Source organism: Rhinatrema bivittatum, chromosome 1, assembly GCF_901001135.1.
Source record: "Rhinatrema bivittatum chromosome 1, aRhiBiv1.1, whole genome shotgun sequence".
Taxonomy (NCBI): domain Eukaryota; kingdom Metazoa; phylum Chordata; class Amphibia; order Gymnophiona; family Rhinatrematidae; genus Rhinatrema; species Rhinatrema bivittatum.
In genome coordinates, this window is record NC_042615.1 from 397,781,873 (window position 1) to 397,807,965 (window position 26,093).

The following is a 26,093-nucleotide window of genomic DNA, read 5'->3' on the forward strand; positions in this document are numbered from 1 at the left end:
ATTAGGGCGCAATAGAAGAAACGGCAGCCAGGGCACAGAGAGAAGAACAGGAAAGGGAGGAACAAAGGCGAGAAGAACAAAGCCACCAGCACAGTGCCTTGGGACTAGATAAGGAATTAAAACAATTAATAAATGATACAAAGCAATATCTGCTCCCGGATCCACCAGGACCTGGAGCTAAGAGAAAAGATAAAAGACCGGAGAAACCGAACCCCCTGTATCTACTGAGAGAGGTGCCTACAGGGGGTGGTAATATTGGATATGTGAGTAGTCCTCTCACTAGTGGGAAGTGAGAAACTTTAAAAGGGAAATGAAATCCCTGTTAGATGATCCCAGCGGGTTAGCGGATCAGTTAGATTAGTTTCTGGGCCCAACTGATGTAAATACTCAGTATCTTATTTACAGGAGAAGAACGAGCTATAAATAGAGCGGCCGGTATGAAGATATGGGAAAAAGAGCACCTACCCAGTGAAGCAGGGGCGGCGGCCCCCTGAGAACAAAAGTACCCTAACACAGACCCCAGATGGGATAATAATGAGGCAGCAGACAGAGTTCATATGAGTGACTTAGGGAGTCTCATTTTGAGGGGAGTTAGGGAAGCCGTACCTAGGAACCAGAATGTAGCAAAAGCTTTGGAAATACGACAAGAGCACGAAGAAACTCCTTCAGCGTTCTTGGAACCGGTACAGGAAAGGATGAGACTGCATTCTGGCTCGCCCCCGGATGACCCAGTAAGCCAGGGTTTGTTGAAAATTAATTTTGTCACCAAATCCTGGCCTGATATTCAAAAGAAATTACAGAAAATAGAGGGTTGGAATGAAAAATCAATTGAGGAATTATAACACATTTATACATTCCTCCTTCCTGTCCCTCTCTCTCCATATTTATATTGTACACTTGTATATAATTAACCTCCTCTATCTCTCTTTATTTCTTCCAACCCCAGTTCATTAGCCCCTGTTAATTGTAACTGCATCTCTTCATCACGTTTATTTATGTTCTTGGTTGTATTCTTCGCACCCCTGTTTTTTGTAAACCGACATGATGTGAACGATTTCATGAATACCAGTATAAAAAAAACCTTAAATAAATAAATAAACATGGGGAAGAAAGACACTGCGCTCGATTGCTGTCCCATGTAGCCCCTCTCCCCCCAATAAATACTCGACAACCTGTTAGCTTTAAAATAGGCCTTAGTTTAATAATAAACAAAGTTGATGTAAGGGCTCGGGTTAAACAATATAACACCCCCTCCCCCAAATGCCCTCCTCTCCCACCTTAAACCCCAATGGTGGAGTTACCCGCCCCCCTTTCCACCTGCTTCACCTTGTACCAGTGAGAGCAAGTTCTACCGTGAACCTTAGCCCCACAGTTCTCCGGTCCTCCCGTGTAGCAGGCCCCCCCACCCCCCCGCCAACTACACAGGACACTCCCCTGCCTCCACCAACCAACTTCCCTCCCCCCCACCCCCCGGCATTACAACATAACAATGGCAATGGGCTCAGGTTTACTGCCACCACTTCGACATTATCACTCATTGCAATATTAAACATCCAAATAATATAACGAGAGGGCGGGCGGGACAAAATTCTGGCGCTCCTCTCTTTTCTCGTTCCTTCTGCGACTGCTGCCTGCCTGCCCTGACGTCACTGAGCTGCTAGCCAATCAGTGTTCTGTATTTGAATTTTCTCTCAACTGCTTGCTCCTAATACCAACTCCCTTTCCTTTCCCTGCTCGCTTTTCCTGCCTTGCCTTACCTTGCCTTCCCTTCCCCCATTCCTCCTTCCTGTCCCTCTCTCGCGCTTTTCCCATGTTGTGGCCGCTGCATTGTATTCCACAGCATTGCTTGTCTAAACATGGGGAAGAAAGACACTGCGCTCGATTGCTGTCCCATGTAGCCCTCCCTCCCCACCCCAATAAATACTCGACAACATGTTGGCTTTAAATTAGGCCGCAGTTTAATAATAAACTAACCCGAGCCCTTACATCAACTTTAACAATAAAACACCCCCTCCCCCAAATGCCCTCCTCCCCCACCCTTTCCTTGGCCTCCACCACCTTAAACCCCAATGGTGGAGTTACCCGCCCCCCTTTCCACCTGCTCCGCCTCATACAAGCGAGAGCAAGCTCTACCGTGAACCTTAGCTCCACAGTTTGTTTGTTTTTTTAATTTAAAACATTTTATATACCGATTTTCACGGAGAGTATCCGACCAAAACGGTTCACAACTTCAAATTATAAAGATAAAAAATAATAATACTCTGGTCCTCCCGTGTAGCAGCTCCCCCAACTACACAGGGTACTCCCCCACCTCATCAACCCCCCCCCCCCCCCACCCGGCATTACAACATAACAATGGGCTCGGGTTTACCGCCACTAACAAGCCGAGTATCAGCTTGTTCCCCCACTGCAGCCCTGTTTACATTCTACTGATCTCCTTCTCCAACCCCTCTTGCAGCGCATTGTTGAACAGGTCCATACCTACCTCCGAGAGATGAACCCCGTCCCCACCAAATAATCCCACTTCAACTTCCCAAGACCATGCATGTCTCACCCAAAAACCCCCTTCCCAACCCATCCACTTCCCCATCTGTCTGTTTAACTTTTTATCACCCAAATTCCAAATTGTTTCCTCCTTATTCTTCAAAACGGACAATAATGTTCGACCACCCTACCCTCACCTGGGGCCACCTTATGATTTGCGCCAGATCCTTCTTTATGCATGTCAGCAGAGCGTGACACGTTTTGTAGCCCACGTCGATATCTCCTAAGTGAATTAACAAAATATCCGGAATACTCCACATGTCAATCCTTTCTTGCAAAAATGGCAGCAGCTCGTCCCACTGCATGCCTCTTCGACTAAACCATGCCAACTGCCATCCTAAACGCTCCAGTTCCAGGTTCTCCCCGTATGGGCGTTTCAAAGCTCTTCTCTGGGCTCTGTGTATGAATGAATGGCCCACAATCCAGGCACATCCGATCCCGCGCCTCTGCCCCAAAAGGTCTGAAACAAAAGACATACCCATTAGTGCAGCCATTCCTCCTAACCCCCCGCCCGATCCCCCCCCCCCATTCAATTATCCTCCCCCATTCAAATGTACTCCCGGAAAACCCCAGACTTCCATCTCCCTATGCTTTTAATCCCCTCGTCTGGCAGCCCTGCCTCTGCTGCTGATGTCGCTGCCCCAATCCTGAAGGAATGCGAGCTATACCGCCGAACATCCCCGCCGTCCGCACTGATACCCCTACGTAAAACCTGCACAAACTGATATCTTGTCAACGCAGAGCCATCTGCATGTACTAGAAAAGAACCATCCACAGCCGGTCGTATCCATGAATATAATACTGCTGTTTGTACCAGGCAGGCCACTGCATTCGCAGCTGGTAAGAGATTAATAAATGTACCTTTCCCTAATTGATCGGTTTTGGATTTCGGAATAAACAACGTTACAAACTGCTCCTTAATCCAAATGCATTGCAGCATAATTCCTTTTCCTTTTGTACTCCTACGGGACTGGGCTACTAACTCGCTGACTCTCATGGCGTCATAGAAGGCCCACGAAAAAGCCAATCGAAATAGCACCACTTCGAACCATAGCCAGCATACCTGTGTTAACAGTACTGAAAATCGGATCAAGTCATGATATCGAATAGGTACCCTTTTATCCCTATGAATTCCCACCCTTTTTTGCCAACCCCCAAGAACCTTTCGCAGTCGAAAACTTTGCATGGGATTACCCCATCCCTTCAATTTTTGAAAAAATGCAAAACCAGCCAATTGCGCTCTAACACTGGCCACTGAATATCTGGCTTGCTTTGCCCACAGCACAAAACCGACCAACCAACCGTCGGGCACTTTACCCTCGGTCCACCCCCAATACTGCAGATAGTTCGCTAAGGCTGCACTTCCTTTTAAGTACGTATTCCACGTGCTGGGGGCCACGGAGCCCTGTATTAACTCCCATTTGTCTTCGTAATTTGTCTCCCATAAATGTCCACCATCTTTCCTGTGCCTGGAGTCCCTGGAACCTTGCATAAAAAGAAATCGTCAAATGCCTATGTGCTTGCTTATCTCTACCTACCTCTTTTCGCCTGCTGAGCAAACTTGCACCCCAGTATCCTCCTATATTCATTTATTTATTTTTTGAGGACGTAGTGATTGGTAACCCCTACTCTGTACCACGTCCTACCAATTGCAGCTCTTGCTACCCACTCCCACCTCCTGTTACCCATCCATACCCTGCTCCCCGCCCCCCCCCCCCCCTGTCCTTTTTGCTACAGCCCTACCCCCTCCTGCTAGCCAGCCCCAACCCTGTCCCCTACACCATGTCCCTGAGGTCATACTACAGTCTCATACCCTTCGTGATCGCTTTGGCATTGGCCTGGGTGCACTTCGTACTAGGGTGAGCGCTGTTGCACATCGCTCAAGCATGTCTAAACTTACACTCGGGAAATAGGCAAGTGGCCCTATTAAATCTCCAGCAAACATCACTGCTTGCTGCACCCACTTTTAAATCTCTGCCTCCTTGGCTACCACCTCCCATCCCCCCATCCGCTCATGAGCTACCTCCTGTACCACCCTATCCTCCCATTGATCCTCCCGCCATCCCCGCCCCTACCTTTCCCAGCCTTTCGCTCTTGGTGAGAAGTTGTACATGTGCATGCGATGCAAAGAGCTCCTGGCTCTCAGAGAACGAGTCCGATCTCTGGAGGCTAGAGTGGCAGACCTGGAGGAGCTGAGGCAGACAGAGAGGTATATAGATGAGACCTTCAGGGACATAGTAGCCAAGTCCCAACTTCAGACTGGCAGCCCTGGTGCTGCCTTGGAAGAAGGTGGTCTCATGATTGGAGAGCATCAACCTGGTATAGCAGGAAAGGATCCTGTAGCAAGGAACTGCTCTCCAGGTGATGTACTGTCCTTTCGTACCGAGGATATCTCCCCAAGGCCTACTGCCCAGGAGGGAAGGGTTAGATCGGCCGTCATAGTTGGTGATTCGATTATTAGGAATGTAGACAGCTGGGTGGCTGGTGGGCGTGAGGATCGCCTGGTAACATGCCTACTTGGTGCGAAGGTGGCGGACCTCACGCATCACCTAGATAGGATTTTAGACAGTGCTGGGGAGGAGCCGGCTGTCGTGGTACATGTGGGCACCAATGACATAGGAAAATGTGGGAGGGAGGTTCTGGAAGCCAAATTTAGGCTCTTAGGTAGAAAACTTAAATCCAGAACCTCCAGGGTAGCATTCTCTGAAATGCTCCCTGTTCCATGTGCAGGTCACCTGAGGCAGGAAGAGCTCCGGAGTCTCAATGCATGGATGAGACTATGGTGCAAGGAAGAGGGATTCAGTTTTGTTAGGAACTGGGGAACCTTTTGGGGAAGAGGGAGTCTCTTCCGAAGGGATGGGCTCCACCTTAACCAGGGTGGAACCAGACTGCTGGCGCTAACCTTTAAAAAGGAGATAGAGCAGCTTTTAAACTAGAACAAAGGGGAACGCTGACAGTCACTCAGCAGCGCATGGTTCGGAGAGAGGTATCTTCAAAGGATACTAATGATGCATTAGAATTAGGGAATCCTGACAGTGAGGTTCCAATAATAAGAAAAGTAGTCCAAGTGCCTGTAACTAAAAACTCACCAAAGCTAAAAAATTCTAACATCCCTATCAATTAAAAAGCAGAATGAAAATACAAACAAAAAACAAACTTTGAAATGTTTGTATGCTAATGCCAGAAGTCTAAGAAGTAAGATGGGAGAATTAGAATGTATAGCAGTGAATGATGTCAGACTTAATTGGCATCTCAGAGACATGGTGGAAGGAGGACAACCAATGGGACAGTGCTATTCCGGGGTACAAATTATATTGCAATGACAGAGAGGAGCACAAGGGAGGTGGTGTGGTGCTTTATGTCCGGGATAGCATAGAGTCCAACAGGATAAACATTCTGCACGAGACTAAATGCACAATTGAATCTTTATGGGTAGAAATCCCTTGTGTGTCGGGGAAGACTATAGTGATAGGAGTATACTACCGTCCACCTGTTCAAGATGGTGAGACTGACACTGAAATGCTAAGAGAAATTAGGGAAGCTTACCAAATTGGTAGTGCGGTAATAATGGGAGATTTCAATTACCCCAATACTGACTGGGTAAATGTATCAACGGGACACGCTAGAGAGATAAAGTTCATGGATGGAATAAACGATAGCTTTATGGAGCAATTGGTTCAGGAACAGACGAGAGAGGGAGCAATTTTAGATCTAATTCTCAGTGGAGAACAGGATTTGGTGAGAGAGGTAACAGTGGTGGGGCCGCTTGGCAATAGTGATCATAATATGATCAAATTTGATTTAATGACTGGAAGGGGGACAGTAAGCAAATCCACGGCTCTCGTGCTAAACTTTCAAAAGGGAAACTTTGATAAAATGAGAAAAATAGTTAGAAAAAACTGAAAGGAGCAGCTACAAAAGTAAAAAGCGTGTAAGAGGCGTGGTCATTGTTAAAAAATACCATCCTAGAAGCACAATCCAGATGTATTCCACACATTAAGAAAGGTGGAAAGAAGGCAAAACTATTACCGGCATGGTTAAAAGGGGAGGGTGAAAGAAGCTATTTTAGCCAAAAGATCTTCATTCAAAAATTGGAAGAAGGATCCAACAGAAGAAAATAGGATAATGCATAAACATTGGCAGTGACATTGATAAGACAGGCTAAGAGAGAATTTGAATAGAAGTTGGCCGTAGAGGCAAAAACTCACAGTAAAAACATTTTTAAATATATCCGAAGCAGAAAGCCTGTGAGGGAGTCAGTTGGACCATTAGATGATCGAGGGGTTAAAGGGGCACTTAGAGAAGATAAGACCATCACAGAAAGATTAAATGATTTCTTTTCTTCGGTGTTTACTGAAGAGGATGTTGGGGAGGTACCCGTACTGGAGAAGGTTTTCATGGGTAACGATTCAGATGAACTGAACCAAATCACGGTGAACCTAGAAGATGTGGTAGATCTGATTGACAAATTTAAGAGTAGTAAATCACCTGGACCGGATGGTACACACTCCAGAGTTCTGAAGGAACTAAAAAATGAAATTTCAGACCTATTAGTAAAAATTTGTAACCTGTCATTAAAATCATCCATTGTACCTGAAGACTGGAGGATAGCTAATGTAACCCCCATATTTAAAAGGGGCTCCAGGGGCGATCCGGGAAACTACAGACCGGTTAGCCTGACTTCAGTGCCAGGAAAAATAGTGGAAAGTATTCTAAACATCAAAATCACAGAACATATAGAAAGACATGGTTTAATGGAACAAAGTCAGCATGGCTTTACCCAAGGCAAGTCTTGCCTCACAAATCTGCTTCACTGTTTTTGAAGGAGTTAATAAACATGTATATAAAGGTGAACCTGTAGATGTCATGTACTTGGATTTTCAGAAGGCGTTTGACAAAGTTCCTCATGAGAGTCTTCTAGGAAATAAAAAGTCATGGGATAGGTGATGTCCTTTCGTGGATTACAAACTGGCTAAAAGACAGGAAACAGAGAGTAGGATTAAATGGACAATTTTCTCAGTGGAAGGGAGTGGGCAGTGGAGTGCCTCAGGGATCTGTATTGGGACCCTTACTTTTCAATATATTTATAAATGATCTGGAAAGAAATACGACAAGTGAGGTAATCAAATTTTCAGATGATACAAAATTGTTCAGAGTAGTTAAATCACAAGCAGACTGTGATAAATTGCAGGAAGACCTTGTGAGGCTGGAAAATTGGGCATCAAAATGGCAGATGAAATTTAATGTGGACAAGTGCAAGGTGATGCATATAGGGAAAAATAACCCATGCTATAGTTACACAATGTTAGGTTCCATATTAGGTGCTACTACCCAAGAAAGAGATCTAGGCGTCATAGTGGGTAACACATTGAAATAGTCTGTTCAGTGTGCTGCGGCAGTCAAAAAAGCAAACAGAATGTTGGGAATTATTAGAAAGGGAATGGTGAATAAAACGGAAAATGTCATAATGCCTCTGTATCGCTCCATGGTGAGACTGCACCTTGAATACTGTGTACAATTGTGGTCGCCGCATCTCAAAAAAGATATAATTGCGATCGAGAAGGTACAGAGAAGGGCGACCAAAATGATAAAGGGAATAGCTCCCCTATGAGAAAAGACTAAAGAGGTTAGGACTTTTCAGCTTGGAGAAGAGACGGCTGAGGGGGGATATGATAGAGGTGTTTAAATCATGAGAGGTCTAGAACGGGTAGATGTGAATCGGTTATTTACTCTTTCGGATAATAGAAAGACTAGGGGGCACTCCATGAAGTTAGCATGTGGCACATTTAAAACTAATCGGAGAAAGTTCTTTTTCACTCAACGCACAATTAAACTCTGGAATTTGTTGCCAGAAGATGTGGTTAGTGCAGTTAGTACAGCTGTGTTTAAAAAAAGATTGGATAAGTTCTTGGAGGAGAAGTCCATTACCTGCTATTAAGTTCACTTAGAGAATAGCCGCTGCCATTAGCAATGGTAACATGGAATAGACTTAGTTTTTGGGTACTTGCCAGGTTCTTATGGCCTGGATTGGCCTCTGTTGGAAACAGGATGCTGGGCTTGATGGACCCTTGATCTGACCCAGTATGGCATGTTCTTATGGTCAACTGTGTAAGCCAAAGGTTAATGTCCTGCGTGCCCCAGGACATGAATCTGTTGTCCGCCAACTTTTCCCTGAATTTCTTGTCGTAGTTGAGCCAAGCCTAACCTTCGTAATCCTTAAAAGCCCTAAGGATACTGTCATAATATGCTAATAACACCCCATGTTGTTCCGGCTTGTAATGCCCTACTATGCTGGCTAAGCGAAGGAAATCCCTCATCTAGTTTAGTATGTTCTTAGGTACTTTAGCCCCTGTCTCCCTCTCACTCTTGCTTTTGCTGCCCTTTCTACGTCTTCTCTTACTGCCCCTCCTACCATCCAATAACTGGAAAATGTTAGCATATCTTCACTGTCTAATTCTACTGTGTAGTTTGCCTGGCACCCCTTCCCACAATTCTGTTAGAGATGCCAAGGCTGGGTGGCCCATGTCCTGATCCGGCCCTAAACCACTCGCCCGCTCCACTCTAGCTTTAGAACTGGAGTCCGTAGAGGACTCCGTCGAAGAACTGCTATCCGTAGAACTTGATGAAGTTTTGCCCTGTCTTTTTTCCCTTTCGTCTTTTCCTCCTTCCTCTCTTTACCTTCTTCCACACCAAGTATCCTGTTCCTGGCTGCTTCCCCGCTGGCTTTGTCCTGACGACCTGGCTGCTGCATCTCCATTCCGGTTTATATCATCTGCTTCACCCGCTGCTCATCGCACCTCGAAGTGCCAGGATACTCTTGCTCTGTCGTACCTGGAATAACAAAAAGACTGGCCGCAGTGTCCATCCCCGAAGTTCTTTGCTGTGCCGCTTCATACTGCCCTGAGCTCTGCCTCCTTTCGCCTTCTGGCACTCCGTAAAATTCCCTGCCTACTCTGCTTCGTGTCACTTCTGGCCTCTATCCCACTATCATGGGATTCCCACTCCCACTCCTGGACCATGCTGGTCATCCGCCAAAACCCTCTGCTCCTGAAAACTGCCGGGGGGGAGAACCCTGGATACCCTGACTGAAGCTCCTTGATGCTCTGCCCGCCTCCCTTTCCCTTTGCATCCTGCCACACTCACCGCACAAGTGTGCCGTCTCTACTCCTGGTCGGGCACCTCCTCTGCTTGTCCTCCGATCCATTCCTTTCAGGCCTCTGCTTCTTCCCTGTCCTTCCTTTCTGGTCTCTGGGCTGGATTCTTCTCCCTTCTGCCGCTCTCTCTGCCCGCCGCTGATGCTGGATAAATGCCGCACTGTCAGCCCTGTCCCTCGCCACTCAGCCCTCTTCCGCATGGCTCCTCCTCTCTCGAGCTCCATCTGACTCCCTGTCGGCTGAGCTCCCGCCAAATGCACGGCATGCGTTGGATCGCTGGTCCCAGTTGATCCCCAACTTCTCCCCACCACACTGGGCCTGGTAAACTCCATGGCGGGCCCTGCAGGCGTTTCGCTGTCTGACCCAGGGGCATGTAGAGACAGATCTAACAGCAGGTCGGCCTTTTCTCCCGGAGCCTGTTCAATATCTAGACCCGCTCCTGTACCTGCTTCTGGGCCGCTTTTGCCCGAGCTGACTGCATACATTCTCTCCCTCGCCGCTCCAAGGTGTGGGGGGAGGGATGCTGTCTCGGACCCACACTGGCCGGACAAATCTTGTGGCTATGGCACCCCGTCTCCCCCGTTTTTTGATTGCCCGCCCGATAGGCCCCGACCTGCTACCTCTATCTCCGCTTCTCCTCATGTCCGCAGACAGGAATAACAGTGATGAACCCCTTACTTTAATGCTCCTGAGGGACACAAAATTCTGGCGCTCCTCTCTCTGCTCGTTCCTTCTGCAACTGCTGCCTGCCTGCCCTGATGTCACTGAGCTGCTAGCCAATCAGTGTTCTGTATTCGAATTTTCTCTCAACTGCTTCCTCCTAATCCCCCCTCCCTTTTCTTTCCCTGCTTGCTCTTCCCACCTTGCCTTACCTTCCCCCATTCCTCCTTCCTGTCCCTTGCGTGCTTTTCCCATATTATGGCTGCCGCGCTGTATTCCACAGCACTGCTGGTCTTAAAAGGAAGCCCAAAAAGTGTTTGCAAGATGGGAAGAAGAAAAGCAGAAACAGAAAGCTAAAATTATGACTATTGTGAATGAGATATTTAAGAAGGGAGCACAGGAAAAGGAAAAAGAACATGGCAGAGGAAGGGCTAGAGGAAGTTGGCAGAGGGGAAAGGGCAGAGGGCAGAGAGGCAAGGGCTTCAGCACAAGCCTTGGGTTCAGAGGAGGATGAAACCCTATTCAAGCAGGATGTTTCGAATGTGAACAAACAGGACATTTTAGGAGAGAGTATCCTCAGATACAAAAAGAAGAGAAGATCTTCTCAGTGGTTGAAAGTGAAGATGAATAGGAGAGTCAAGGGCTGCTAGTTTTAAGGTCCTACTGAAAGCCCTGGATAAATTTAAAGGTAGGACCAGAGAAGGAGGAAACTGACAGTTTCAGGGGTAAAGGGAGAACAATTCTCAGTCCCAATTTTAGAAGAAACCACGATAGGGAATCAGGACAAAGATCAAGGGGAATTTCCTTTACATCCCTGAAGCAGGATGTAATTTGTTAGGCAGAGACCTACTAGTACAATTGGGGGTACAAATCCAAGTTGTGGGAGACCAATTGACTGCCCATATGAATCTCCTCCGATCCCAGGATGAGGAAAATATAGACTCTGAAGTCTGGGTGCAAGACGGCAATCGGAGAGGTTTAGATATTGCACTTTTAAAGATTAAATTGAAACAAGGAGAGAGGTAGTGTGTCGGAGGCAGTACCCTATTCTCCCTAGAGGGAAGAAAGGGTCTACAGCCGGTAATAAATGAATTATTAAAGGATGGGTTAATTGAACCCTGCATGTCACCATACAATACCACAATTCTGCCCGTAAGAAAACCAGACAGTAGTTACAGGCTGGTACAAGATTTGAGGGAATTGAACAAGATAGTACAGGTAAGACACTCAGTAGTTCCAAATCCATATACCTTATTGAGCAGAATCTCACGAGACCAGAAGTGGTTTAGTGTGATAGATTTAAAAGATGCTTTCTGGGCGTGTCCCCTAGCCGAGGAAGGTAGAGATTTATTTGCTTTTGAATGGGAGGATCCATATACAGGCAGAAAACAGCAGTTCCTACCTCCAGGGTTTCACGGAATCCCCAAACCTGTTTGGACAATTTCTGGAACAGGTGTTGGGGGAATTCCCTCCGGGGATATACCTTCTGCAATATGTGGATGACTTATTGATTTCAAGAAAGAAACAGGAGAGCATAAGGACAGCCACAAATCAATTACTGAATTTCCTAGGCGAGTCTATCCTAGGCGAGTCTATCCAGAGCCTGCAGTACCTTGGGTACTGCAGGCTCTGGATAGACTCATATGCAGAGAAAACTAAACCCCTCTACGCTGAGTTGATTGAGGAAGGAACTGGCTTAAGATGGTCGAAAGAAGAGGAAGGGATAATAGAGGGTCTGAAAAATGATTTAATCTGGCTTTACCCTCTTTGGAAAAGCCTTTTCATCTGTTTGTAACAGTAGATGATGGATAAGCACTGCTTAGACAGAAATGGGGGAGGGGGGGGAATACTCGGTAGCATTGCTCTCCAAGTTATTAGATCTGGTATCCAGAGGACGGCCGAGCTGTGTTCAGGCCATAGCGGCAATGGCCCTACTGGTAGAGGAGAGTAGAAAATTGACTTCTGGGGGCACATTAGTGGTGAGCACCCCACATTCAGTCAGGTCCATTTTGATACAACGGGCCCATAGGTGGCTCACAGACTCCAAAATATTGAAGTATGAGGCCACTCTAATGGAACAGGATGATTTAATCCTAACCACAGACCCCTGTGTAAACCCAGCAGCTTTCCTCTCAAAAGGGGAGGGGGAAGGGACAGATGTCACACATGATTGTCTGGATATAATCGAGTACCAGACCAAAGTCAGAATGGACCTGGCTGATAAACCCCTACACCAAGGAAAAAGATTATTTGTGGATGGATCATCCAGGTGCATTCAAGGGAAACGAGAGTGGGTATGCCGTGATAGACAGGGAAACCCTGGAAGTGATAGAGTCAGGGAGGTTACCCAATAACTGGTCGGCTCAGACCTGTGAATTGTATGCCCTGGACAGAGCACTACAGTTAATACAAGGAGAAGAGGGAACAATATATACAGACTTGCAATATACATTTGGGGTAGTGCACACCTTTGGAAAAATTTGGAAGGAAAGGGGTTTGATAAATAGCAGGGGTAAGGAATTGGTACATGAAGAACTGGTTACCCAGCTGTTGGAACATTTGATGTTACCAAGGGAGGTGACAGTGGTACATGTACCTGGCCATCAGAAAGCCACCACCCTGGAGGCCAGGGGGAATCAATTAGCAGATGAGGTAGCCAAAGAAGCAGCCTTACAAGAAACATGCAAAGATTGCATAAGTCTGCATACATTGACATCAATCTTAGCCACAGTTAAGACTATGCCGAAGTTTAGCCAAAAGAACAGGCCGAACTCACTGAGATGGGGGCAGTTCAGAATGAAGCAGGGGCCTGGCTCCTCCGAGATGGGCACCAGATGCTAAATAAGCCACTGGTAAAGGAAATTATGGCAATCCTCCACCAGGGGAGCCATTGGGGAGCCCAAGCTTTTTGTGATACAGTCCTTAGGAAATATGGTTGTATAGGTATTTACACTGTGGCCAAACAAATATGTGAGAGGCGTTCAATATGTCAGAAAATTAATAGGAAAATTCTGAGGAAAGCAGCTCCAGGGGGAAGGGATCCAGGCCTAAGGCCCTTTCAGAGTATACAAATAGATTTCACTGAACTGCCCCCATCTAAACGATTTAAAAACCTCTTAGTAATTGTAGATCACCTCACTGGATGGGTCGAAGCTTTCCCTATGGCATCCTCTATGGCTGGGGGTGGCTATGAAAGTGCTCTTGGAACAAATCATCCCAAGATATGGGCTGGTTGACACATTGACTCAGATCAGGGGAGTCATTTCACCTCCAAGGTCCTACAAGGGATAATGGAGGGATTGGGGCTCAACAGGCACTTTCATACTCGCTGGCATCCACAATCCTCTGGGAGGGTGGAGAGGGTGAATCAAACCCTGAAACAACAAATTTCCAAAATTATGTTAGAAACCAGGATGCCCTGGACTAAGTGCTTAACCCTGGCATTGCTTCAGGTAAAAACCCACCACAGGAAGGATCTGGGAGTATCCCTCTATGAGATGATGTTTGGACTGCCCTATTTGGGGGGGGGGGGCTGGAGAAATACCAGTATTTGAAACAAAAGATCTATTCCAAAAGAATTATATACTGGCACTGTCACCTTCTTTATCTCATTTAAGGGAGAAGGGGGTTGTTGGCTCAAACCCCTCCACTGGACTTTGTGGTACACCAGTTCCATCCCGGAGACTAGGTGCTGATAGAAGTGTGGAAGGAGTCCAAGTTACAGCCAAAGTGGGAATGACCGTTCCAAATCCTTCTAACCACAGAAACAGCGGTGCGGACAGCTGAGAAAGGGTGGACTCGCCATTCTCGAGTCAAGGGATCCGTGGAACCACTGACAGACCATTCCCAGTGGAAAGTGACAAACACAGACATTCAGCTTAAGATAAGAGTTACTAAAAAAGACTAAACATTTTGCATGAACAGTTATACTTTGAACGCTCTTTTAAGCTGGGATCCCGGCCCTGATGACAACCCTATTTGGGACCCAGCAACCAGATTGAATGTATTGTGTGAACCATTGCTGGACATATGGACTACAGGACCAGGAACATTCATAGTGTGGGAGGGGGATTTTTGTGGATTAAGGGGAATAAGAGTTGAACAGGGGGGACGTGGGGAATTGGTAACATTTTGGTACACCACTTATAAGGGCCTAGGAGGCAGGAGGTATCCGTGGTATTTCTTAAGGAAAAGGGGGAGAGAGAAAGCAGAGTTGCTTACCTGTAACAGGTGTTCTCACAGGACAGCAGGATGTTAGTCCTCACATATGGGAGACATCATCCGGATGGAGCCCAATCACGGAACACTTTTGTCAAAGTTTCTAGAAATTTAACTGGCACCTACTGGGCATGCCCAGCAAGACACCGACCCTGCATCCAGCAGGGGTCCCCCTTCAGTCTCGTTTATAGCAAAAGTATGTGCGAAAAAATAAAATAACAAATCGCAAATGAACCCAACTCTGCAGTCCTGCTGTCCTGTGAGAACACCTGTTACAGGTAAGCAACTCTGCTTTCTCACAGAACAAGCAAGATGGTAGTCCTCACAAATGGATGCGTACCGAGCTGAGGATGCCCGAGGAATGCACCAAATGCACCCAAAGACGTGCAACAGGCACAACAGGGGTGGAAATTTGGTGAGGAGGGCATCCTGAACCCCGACGAGTCGGTGGAAGGATGTTGGGAAGTTAAACTGAAAACAAGTTGCGTAGAACAGACTGGCCAAAGATGGAATCTTGCCTGCCAGCCTTATCTAAGCAATAATGAGCTGCGAAGGTATGGAGAGAGCTCCAGGTAGCAGCCTTACAAATATCAGCAAGCGGCACCGAACGAAGGTGCGCTACTGATGTCGCCATGGCCCTGATAGAGTGCTTTCACACGGTCTTGCAGCGGAATGCCTGCTTGCTGGTAGCAAAAGGAGATACAGTCTGCTAACCAGGAGGAGAGAGTCTGCTTTCCCACAGGTTTACCCAATTTGATGGTATTGAAAGAAACGAACAATTGAGTGGATTTTCTGTGGGTTGACGTGCGCTCTAGATAGAAGGCTAGGGCACGTTTGCAGTCTAAGGAATGCAGAGCCTGTTCTCCTGGATTTGAATGGGGAAAGAAAGTAGGTAGGATGATTGATTGATTAATATGAAACTCCAATACTACCTTTGGTAAAAATTTAGGGTGAGTGCAGAGCACTACCTTGTCATGCAGAATTTTAGTGTAAGGCGGGTAGGTTACTAACGCCTGCAACTCACTAACTCTGCGAGCAGATATTATAGCGAGAAGAAAAATTACTTTCCAGGTGAGATAACTGAGATCACATGAGTGGAGAGGCTCAAACGGAGGTTTCATGAGCCGCCCCAAGGAGGTTTCATGAGCCGTCCCAAGCAGGGGCCAGAGGGCGCAGTGGAGGTTTTAAGTGGAGCAAGCCTCTCATGAAGCGTGCTACCAAGGGTTGTATTGAAATAGATACGTCCCCCATGCCCTTATGAAATGCGGCTACCGCACTGACATGTACTCTTATGGAAGAAGTTTTCAAGCCTGACTCTGACAGGTGCCAGAGAGATAGTCTAGAAACTTCGCAGTGGGACAAGTGAAGGGGTCTATGGACATGGAAGTGCACCAGACTGTAAAACTCTTCCACTTAGAGCAATAAGACCATCTAGTAGAAGGCTTTCGTGAAGCTACCAGGACTTGGGACACCAACTCTGAAAGGTTAAAAGGTTGGAGTATTAACGTTTCAACATCCAGGCAGTCAGGGACAGAGCCTGGAGGTTGGGGTGGCGCAGGTACCCGTCGTTCTGAGTTATCAGAAGTGGATCCTGCCCCAGAAGAATGTGCTGGCATATTGATAAGTCCTGGAGGATAGGAAACCAGACCTGGCGCGGCCAGTGAGGGGCTATTAGAATCATTAAGCCTTTGTCCCTCCGTAACTTCACAAGAGTCTTCAATATGAGTGGAAGTGGAGGGTACGCATAGAGGAGACCGCTGGCCCACGAGAGGGCAAAAGTGTCCTTTGGCTGCGAGTGGTGGCTGCGAGTGAGAGAACAGAAGTTTTCTGCTTTGCGGTTGTGGACTGACGCAAAGAGGTCTATGTGAGGGTAACCCCAATGTTGGAATATTGAGTCCGCTACCGTGGGGTTGAGAGACCACTCGTGTGGATGAAACATGTGACTTAAGCTGTCGCCAATTCATTGTCCACGTCCGGCAAGTAGGTGGCTCTGAGGTACATCGAGTGGGAAAGGGCCCACGCCCATATTGCAGCTTCCTGACACAGGAGGTAGGAGCCCGTTCCCCCTTGCTTGCTGATGTACCACATTGCCATCTGATTGTCGGTTTGAATCAGGATGGCCTTGTTTGAAAGGCAATCCTAAAAAACCCTGAGGGCATATCTGATCGCCCAAAGTTCCAAGAAATTTATCTGGTGTTTGGCTTCCTCTGGAGACCATGTTCCCTGAGTCTGCAGGTTGCTGACATGAGCACCCCATCCTAGATTGGAGGCGTCTGTTGTTAAGGTAATTTGAGGTTCTGGAGGCTGAAATGGAAGGCCTGGAATTAGATTGATGTGTTGCATCCACCAGGCCAGCGACAGGCGGAGCTGCTTGGTAACGTGGACAATGGTGGACATTGGCTGACCAGCCTGAATCCACTGGGATTTTAGGGTCCACTGCATTACTCTCATGGCTAGGTGGGCCATCGGAGTGACATGTTCCGAGGATGCAATGTGACCCAGCAGTATGAGGAAATGACGAGCAGTGGAGGATACTAGAGTCTGTAGGAGATGTGCCAGGGAGGCAAGGGTGAAACGCGATCCTGAGGGAGGAAGGCTTTCGCCTGTAGTGTGTTCAGGTCGGCTCCTATACAGGATAGGGTTTGAGATGGAACTATCTTGGATTTGGGATAGTTGATTAGAAACCCTAGGGAGACCAAGGTATGAAGAGTGAGACGCAAGGACACCAATGCGGCTTGCTGAGATGGAGCCCTTATCAGCCAGTCTTCAAGATAAGGGTAGACATGGACTCCTTGACTTCTGAGGTAGGCTGCTACTACTACGAGGCACTGGGTAAAGACTCGTGGAGCAGATGCCAGGCCGAATGGCAGCACTCGGTACTGGAAGTGTCATGGGCCGACCAGGAATCGCAGGAATTTGCGATGAGATGGAATGATCGAGATGTGTCTGTATGCGTCTTGGAGATCCAGAGAGCAAAGCCAATCTCCTCTTTGTAGAAGAGAAAGTAGCGAACCCAAGGTTACCATCTTGAACTTTTCCCTTTGTAGATACTTGTTTAAGGCACGAAGGTCCAGAATTGGATGAACGCCACCTGCCTTTTTTGGTATGAGGAAATACCAGGAATAGAACCCTTGCCCCTGTTGGGAGAGGGGCACTGGTTCTATTGCCCAGGATTCGAGGAGGGTGGAGAAATCCTGTTTGAGAAGGGAAGAGTGGTCGGTCGACCCCCAAGTCAGTCGAGGTGGGGAGTCCGGTGGTACAGTGAGGAAGTTGAGGTGGTAACCTTGAGACACCACGGCAAGTACCCACTGATCTGTGGTGATCGTGTGCCATATGTTGGTGAAGTGGCAGAACCGACCGCCGACAGGTACTAAAGGTAGAGGAGGTTGGCATATGCTCTCCAGGAAGGAGTCAAAATCCTGACGCTGGTTCTGACTGAGGGGCTGGCTCTGCCTTCTGAGACCGGGATTGTTTGGACTTACCTTTCTGGTAAGGTCTGGATGGGCGACCTCAAGAAGCAGGAGGATAATATTTCCTTGGCTTGTAGGCCGGCCGCTTAAGAGTCTCGCCTGAAAGTCCTCTTGGATGTGGACGAGAAATCAGAAGGCACTGAAGAAAGTTGACACAGTGTTTCATGGTGGTCCTTTAGCTGCGCCACAGTCTCCTGAATTTTGTCCCCGAAGAGGTTATCACCAGCACAGGGTAGGTCGCTAACCTGCCCTGTACCTCTGGTCTTAAGTTGGAGGACTTCAGCCAGGCCCACCTTCTTGCACTAATCCCAGCTGCAGACACCCTGGAGGCAGTGTCAAAAATGTCATACGCAGCGCAGACCTCATGCTTGCCAGCATCCAGGCCTTTTTGAGCCAGAGCGTGAAGCTGATCCTGGAGTTGCTCAGGTAAAGATTCAGAGAAATCCTGGATCTTCTTAAAAAGGTCTCTGTTATACTGGGTCATGTATAACTGATAGGCAGCAATGCAAGATATCAGCATTGATCCATGGAAGACATGTCTGCCAAATGCGTCCAGGGATTTCTGTTCCTTCCCTGAAGGAATGAGGTTTGGAACATCTTGCCTTTTTCTGGGCTGATTCCACAACCACAGAGTGATGATCCAGTTGTGATCTTTGAAACCCAGGAGCTGCCTGTACAAGATAGGTGGCACCTGTCTTACAGTTGACAGGTGGTACCGTACCTGGGTGCTCCCAATTCCTCTTTAGTAGATCAATGACAATGTCATGAATAGGAATAGACATGATTTCTTTTGGGGCATCAAGAAACTGGAGTACTTCCAGCATCTTGTGCCTTGAGTCCTCTTCTGTCTGAAGCCGAAAAGGAATAGTCTCAGACATTTCCTTAATGAAATTAATAAAAGACAGATCCTCTGGAGGAGAACGTCTTCTCTCCTCAGGTGGAGATGGCTGTGAAAGTAAGTCATCAGTATCCTGGGAAGAATCATTGGGCCAAGGATCATAAGGTTGATCACCAGCTCCCAGAGGATCTCCAGAGGGGAGTAACGATGCTATTCCCGATGGACCAGGCCGAGGCATCGACAGAATCGGAGGTGGCACCAACTGCCTCGATGGAGGCACCGATGGCTTCGATGGCAGTACCGATGGGGCATAGGCACCAATGGAACCGGCGACATTGATGAATGAGTCGGTGGCAGGATCCCAGACGACGGTATAGATAACGGTGTTTCTTCGTCCTCCAATGACAGGGGTATTGGCATGGAAGGTAGTGTACATACCGGTGTCCTCGGTTCCAGCAATGGAAGAGTGCCGATCAACGCATCCAGCCTGATGAGCAGGGGTGCGAGCGCCGTGGGGATCGGGTCGGTGACGGGTTGGCATCGGCATTGGTACTGATGGAGGTTGAAAGCCCTGCAGGCCCTTACCAATGGCCTCTTGGATCATCCGATCCAATTCCTCGCGGAAGCCTGGGGTGTGAAACCCAGGCTCCAGAGTAGGAGGCAAAACTGGTGTAGCCGGAGGGTCCACCGGTGAAAGTGGAATCGTGGATCCCGGCACCAATGAAGGTGGGGAATGCCTCGGTGACCCAGTCGCAGAGGAGGATGGGGCCTTCTCTGGCCGGGATTTCTTTATCGGTGGCTCTATCGATGCCGATGATGAGGGCTTGCCTGGATCGGCGGACTGAACCTTCCGATTACTGGACTCTGGCCGAGTTTCGCCGTTTCAAAACGGCTGCCTCAGGGGCTAAAACATAAATACAAACTTTAAGAATAAGAATATAATACTAAAAATGACATCATAAATAGATAAATGTGACATCATAAATAGATAAATAAAATGCATTTAGTGAATCATTAACTTAGGATATAAACGAAAAAACTAAAAAAACTCATGGTGACATATAGAGGGTAAATAAACTAAGAAAAATGGTGTATTTATAAGATACCCAATCGATTAATAACAAACCTAGTGAATATATGTTATAATTTAAGCCTCACGGTTTAAGCAAACAATTGATGATTAAATACCAAACCAAATTATTGATAAAAAGTGTCAGTATTACCTTACATCAATCTTCTTAAGTTCATTGGTTGTGTACAAACTAAGGATAAAAGATGATCATATAGGGCAATGTATGATCTCTTATTTTGTTCCGTCTGTAGGGATGCAGAAATAGATGGCAAAGTAACATACAATGTTAAAAACTATGATTGAACAAAAATCTAAATACTACGAAAGATACTTGCACATATCCATATATCCATATTTCTTAATTAGATTCGTTTCATCATTAGAACATATATGTTACATTACTTTCTGTGTCACATTCACTTAGCAATTTTCAGTATCTTTTGCATGATTCCTTATGAGTAAATCTTGTGCACATGATTCATTTTTTCACTCACAGAATCATGCTATTCATACGCACACACAGAATCACTCCTATATTTTTTATGATTCACGATTTTTAGATTTTATAAACACATATATCACACATTTCCTTATAATACATAATAATCATGCACACACACAATATCATTTTTATTTTTATTTATTTATTTATTGATTTTATTTTTTATATTTTTCATTTTTACAATTTTCATTATTGAATATTTTCATACTTCACATTTTATATACAGTAACAATTTTTGAGTGCAATCAACTAATAATTTTGATAATTAATCTAATATAAAGTGAGTCTATAATACAAATCGATAGAGTGTTATGGATATGTGCAAGAATCTTTCGTAGTATTTAGATTTTTGTTCAATCATAGTTTTTAACATTGTATGTTACTTTGCCATCTATTTCTGCATCCCTACAGACGGAACAAAATAAGAGATCATACATTGCCCTATATGATCATCTTTTATCCTTAGTTTGTACACAACCAATGAACTTAAGAAGATTGATGTAAGGTAATACTGAGACTTTTTATCAATAATTGGGTATCTTATAAATACACTATTTTTCTTAGTTTATTTACCCTCTATATGTCACCATGAGTTTTTTTAGTTTTTTCGTTTATATCCTAAGTTAATGATTCACTAAATGCATTTTATTTATCTATTTATGATGTCACATTTATCTATTTATGATGTCATTTTTAGTATTATATTCTTATTCTTAAAGTTTGTATTTATGTTTTAGCCCCTGAGGCAGCCGTTTTGAAACGGCGAAACTCGGCCAGAGTCGGGCTACCCTTGTGTCTCCACTTCAATAAAGGATTTAATTTTAGACTACAGGCATCTATTTTCTTCTTTTCATCCTGACGGCTATTATAGATCGTCTTCCTTTGTGCTTTTTGGGTCCTTCCGATTACTGTGTCATTGCTTTTCACGATATTCTCCTCAGTCCTTCTCCTAAGACGATGAGGAAGAGGTAGACACCTTTGGAACAGTCGAAGCCGGAAGGACAGCACCGGTGTCCTGCTGCTGGCGAGAGGTCGATGGCCCCGGCTCAGATGAAGTAGTCGATGGAGTCGGGGGTTTTGACTGAAATAGAAAGTCCATTTTCTCTGAGCGGGCCATACGGCCCTTCGGTGTCATTTGAGCACATTTGGTGCACGTTTTCATGTCATGGTTGGACCCAAAACACAATCCCTATGCGCGTATGTGATGGACAATGTCCGAGGATAGTCGGGGCATCGACAAAAACCAGACGCCATGACTTCGACAAAAATTTAGCCGCGGAGCAGTCGATGACCGGTGGGTCCCGAAGGAAGAACTTGACGGGAATCGACCGCAAACGAGGGTAAAGCCTTACCTTTCGACCGCGGAGTATGGATATCGATAGGGGGACCCCTATGGGATAAAAAGTTTTTAAAATTTTGAAAGAAGTTCCATGGGGAAAATTCCTGTCAGGAATCTCTAAAGAGCTCCTTAACCCGTGTGGCTACTGCTGCGCGGAAAAAAGAAGACTGCTGGATGCAGGGTTGGTGTCATGCTGGGCATGCCCAGTAGGTGCCAGTCAAAGTTTTAGAAACTTTGACAAAAGTGTTCGTGATTGGGCTCCATCCTGATCATGTCACCAATATGTGAGGACTACCACCCTGCTTGTCCTGTGAGAACCCTCGAATTCTTTGAACTGATTCGCTTAGGCAAAGTTCTGGCTCCCGCCTTAAGGGCCATAAGACGGCATTTTCCTTGAGAAATTTGCTTTAGCCCTCAGGTCTTATGTGGACAGAGGAAATAGAAATTGGGATATTGGTACCATTACTTGTTATTGGACTAATTATCTTTTGCTGGGTATACAGAAAAAGATTGTGTGGGAGGGAAAGGGAAGATGTTGTGGATTACTCTGTGGGGAATGATTCTGTTCGGCTGGGTGCAAGGATTTACAGTCCCACCCTGGATTACTTGTGCCTTGTTCCCCATTCCCAATTACTTAAGATATTTGTTGAGAATGCAACCCAGCCCCGAGTCATAAAAATTGACACTTGTTCATTGATAGATTGCGGGAGATTAGAAGAACGACGACGATATGCTGGGAATAATAAATTTGTGCCCCGAAGGAGATTGTCCCACTTGGTCCAACGTCTTCTAGACCAGCGCTTCTCAACTGGTGTGTTGCGACACACCAGTGTGTCGCCAAGCACCAGCAGGTGTGTCGCATGCTCCCGGTCTTCTCCCGCTGCTCTTCCTTCCCTGCTGCCGTTGCTGCCGGGCTAACAGCACATTCAAGCCCAATGGGAATGACAGCGATGTTAGAGGAAGCTGTGGCACCCGCGGCTGGCCTTTTCTTCTTCCCGCGCCTGCCCAAGAACAGGAAGTGATAAGCAGTGCAGTGCATGGGAAGGAGAAAGCCGTGCCACGTGGAAAAGTAAAGTAAAGTATCGGCGGCGGCAGCAGTATCGGCTCCTGAGCAGTAGCATGGCCCGGAGCAACTGAAGCAGCCAGCAATCGGCAAAGGAGACAGCAGTATAAGCCTCCCGCGGCCAATGGGATTCTTCTTTCTTGGCCTGCACGGGCTGGAGGAGGCTGCTACAGCTACCATTTGTGCTCCGGGGGGGGGGGGGGTGAGGAAGTGAGAGAGAAGACAGCCAGCCTGTGTGTAAGTGAGAGAATGTGTGTGTGACAGAGAGAGTATGTGTGTGATTGAGAGAAACTGGTCAGAGAGGTGATGCGTGTATATGTAAGAGACAATAAAAGTGACCGGTCAGGGAGATGACTGAAGTGTGTGAGAGAGAGAGAGAGAGCATGGAAGTGAGAAATCTGGGTATGTGAGAAAGCATGGGAGTAAGAAACCTGGTGTTGTGGTGGGAGGGGTGTGAAAGAAAGCATGGGACTGAGAAGCCTGTATATGTGAGAGAGCATGGGAGTGGGAAGCCTGTGTGTGTGTGTGCATGCATGAGAGAGAGACTGATTGGTAAGGTGATGGTGTGTGAGAGAGAGAGACTGGGGTGTGTGTATGTGAGAGAAAGAAAGTGATTAAGGGAATGAGAAGCCTGTGCATGTGGAAAGAGTGAGCATGGGAGTGAGAAACCTGGGTGTGTGTGAGACACAGTATGGGGCAGATTTTCATAGGGATACGCGCGTAACCCCGAAAACCTGTCCCTGCGCGCGCCGAGTCTATTTTGCATAGGCTCGGCGAAGCAAGCAAGCCCCAGGACGCTCATATGTCCTGGGGCTTTGAAAAAGGGGCGGGAATGAGGCCTCCGGCACAGCGGCTGTGCTGGGGGATGGTGTGCCGGCAGCTGGCCGGCAGGCGTAATTCGCAAAAAAAAAGGGGGGGGGGGCAAGATGGCGGCGTAGGCAGGTGCTTATGCGTTGAGCTCCTGATACTTGCAAACTTTTTCAACAAAAAATGCCTGCCAAAAGAAAAGGTAAACTCCGAATTTACCCCTCTGATTCAGAGCTTATGGCCGCTCAACGATTAATAACTTCATATGCATCTCTAAAGGTATTGGAGGCGGGAGGAGCGAGCTCCGTTGTGGGAACCATTGAGGAAGCAAAGGTTTCCCCAGGAGAAGTCACACTCAGCCCCCCGGATCCACGAAAGCCCGAAATTGCTTCACTTCCTAGTCGCTCTCCGGCAGCTGAGTCGCAGACCCATGACGTGGTTGAAGCGAGATCAGCAGAGGGAGGTCAGAGACCGGAAAACGCAGAAATTCCGAAGCAAACCTCAGAGTTCCCCCGAACATCAGGCGCGGAATCTATGATCCCTGCACCCCCTGCATCTACTCCGATTCAGGAGAAGGATATCGAGGTGTTGAGAGGAGCGACGGCTGTTTTAGAAGTGGAAGATCAACTGGCTGGAATATCTCCGGTGGTGAAAATGGGTGAGTCATTTTTAAGACCCCGTTTTCAAATGCCTAATAAGCCAGAAAATATCACCTTAGAAGCCATTTGGGTCATAATGGCAGTGTTAGTGAAATCGACTGGAAACTTTCAGGATAATTTAGAACTCGCTGAGCAGAAATTGGAGATACATGAAAATCAGTTGGAAGAAATAAAGCCAAGGTTGGGAACAGTTGAGGCTAAAATGTTGAAAACCCAAGAAAGCAATGTTAAGATTATAAAGGACATTAATATGGTATCAAGAAGATTGGAGTATTTGGAAAATTATTCAAGACACTTAAATTTAAGATTTTTAAATTTTCCTAAAATAGTTGGCGAGCTCCCATGTGTTACTTAAGAAGTATTTTACTGAAGTTTTGAAATTTCAAGAGGGAGAAATCCCTTTAGTGAATAAAATTTATTATCGTCCTGTGTCCAATAGGAATAGAAATATATTACAAATGAATGTGAAAAGGGAACTTGACCAAGTTTTTGGAAGATTTGGCTATGGAATACTATGAGTGTGCCACTTTAATGGTATCCTTTATATCTGAAAAAGACCTGACGGAGATTATGAAGCGTTACTTTAGAAATATAGATTTTCAGTTTCGGAGAGCACAGATACGTGTATTTCCAGATTATGCTCCTGTTATTCAAAACAGGAGACGTGAGTTTCTTGCAATGAGATCTCAAGTGCTTGCATTAGGGTTTTCATATGTCTTAAAATATCCATGCAAATGTGTAGTAAAATCTGCAAAAAGATCTTTTTGTTTTTCACTATCCTGAACAGTTAAAATCTTTCCTAAACTCAAAGAGGGTTATTATTACCCCCAATGTACAATCTTAGGTCTTGGATCATAAATATGTATAATGCCTTTTGCTACGTTAAGCTAGATTCATGCATACAAATTTTTTTTTTATTCTTCCTTTAATTTCTGCCCCCTCTTAAATTGTTTCTTTAAGGGGAATGCAATATGTGTAGTGGGGATATGAGTTAAGATTGTTTCTTCTTTGTATGTTTAGTGTAAACATATTGCAATTCATTTTCTGTAAGTTTTGACTTGCTGTGAAGTTTAAAATGATAAAAATGAAATTAAAAAAAAAAAAAAAAGGTAGGGGGGATTTAGGTAGGGCTGGGGGGTGGGTTAGATAGGGGAAGGGTGGGGAAGGTGTGGGGAGCGGAAGGAAAATTCCCTCCGAGGCCGCTCCCCTAGGGCTTGGTGCGCAAGGTGCACCCCCTTGCGCGAATGACCCCGGATTTTATAACATGCCGCGGCAGCTCGCACATGTTATAAAATCGGGTGTACGTTTGTGCGCGCCGGGTACCCCCTGCGCGCTGTATCTAAAATCTCCCCCTATGGGAGTGAGAAGTCTGTATATGTAAGATAGAACATGGGAGTGGGAAGCATGTGTGTGTGTATGGCATGAGAGAAACTGTTCAGGAAGGTGACTGGTGTGTGTGTGTCAAAGACTGGTTGGGAGATGATTGATGTGTGAGAGACAGAAACTGGTCATGGGGGTGTGACTGGTATGGTGTGAGTGTGAGAGACAGAGAGACTGGTCATGGGCCCTAAGGAAGAGGACCATGAGTACAAAGCTTAGCACACACCAGAAGCAGCAGTAGTGGCTATGGCCTGCATGGAAGAGAACAGGAGTAGAAGAGCTGCTGGAGGGGGTAAGTAAAGGTGGCTTTTTAAGTTTATCTTTCTTGATTGACTGCCATTTTAATTATTTAATATTACGTGATGTGTCTGCTTTTTTTTTTAATAT

The 26,093-nt window shown here is 46.3% G+C and overlaps 1 protein-coding gene across 3 annotated transcripts in view; it reads right to left on the reverse strand.

Annotated features, from left to right (window-relative positions):
- The window catches only part of PPP2CB (protein phosphatase 2 catalytic subunit beta), a 428,792-nt gene that overhangs the window by 260,654 nt on the left and 142,045 nt on the right, over positions 1 to 26,093 (reverse strand). For 2 of the 3 annotated variants that reach the window (XM_029601859.1, XM_029601846.1), the window contains exons 1-2: positions 9,223 to 9,359; positions 2,682 to 3,004 (exon numbers count right to left, since the gene is read on the reverse strand). The exons of the other annotated variant lie outside the window; for it this stretch is intronic. In XM_029601859.1, coding sequence (XP_029457719.1) covers positions 2,682 to 3,004; positions 9,223 to 9,301 — 402 coding nt within the window. In that variant the 5' untranslated portion in view covers positions 9,302 to 9,359. Of the gene's footprint in view, positions 1 to 2,681; positions 3,005 to 9,222; positions 9,360 to 26,093 lie in introns of those variants that run through there. 3 annotated transcript variants of the gene reach the window in all.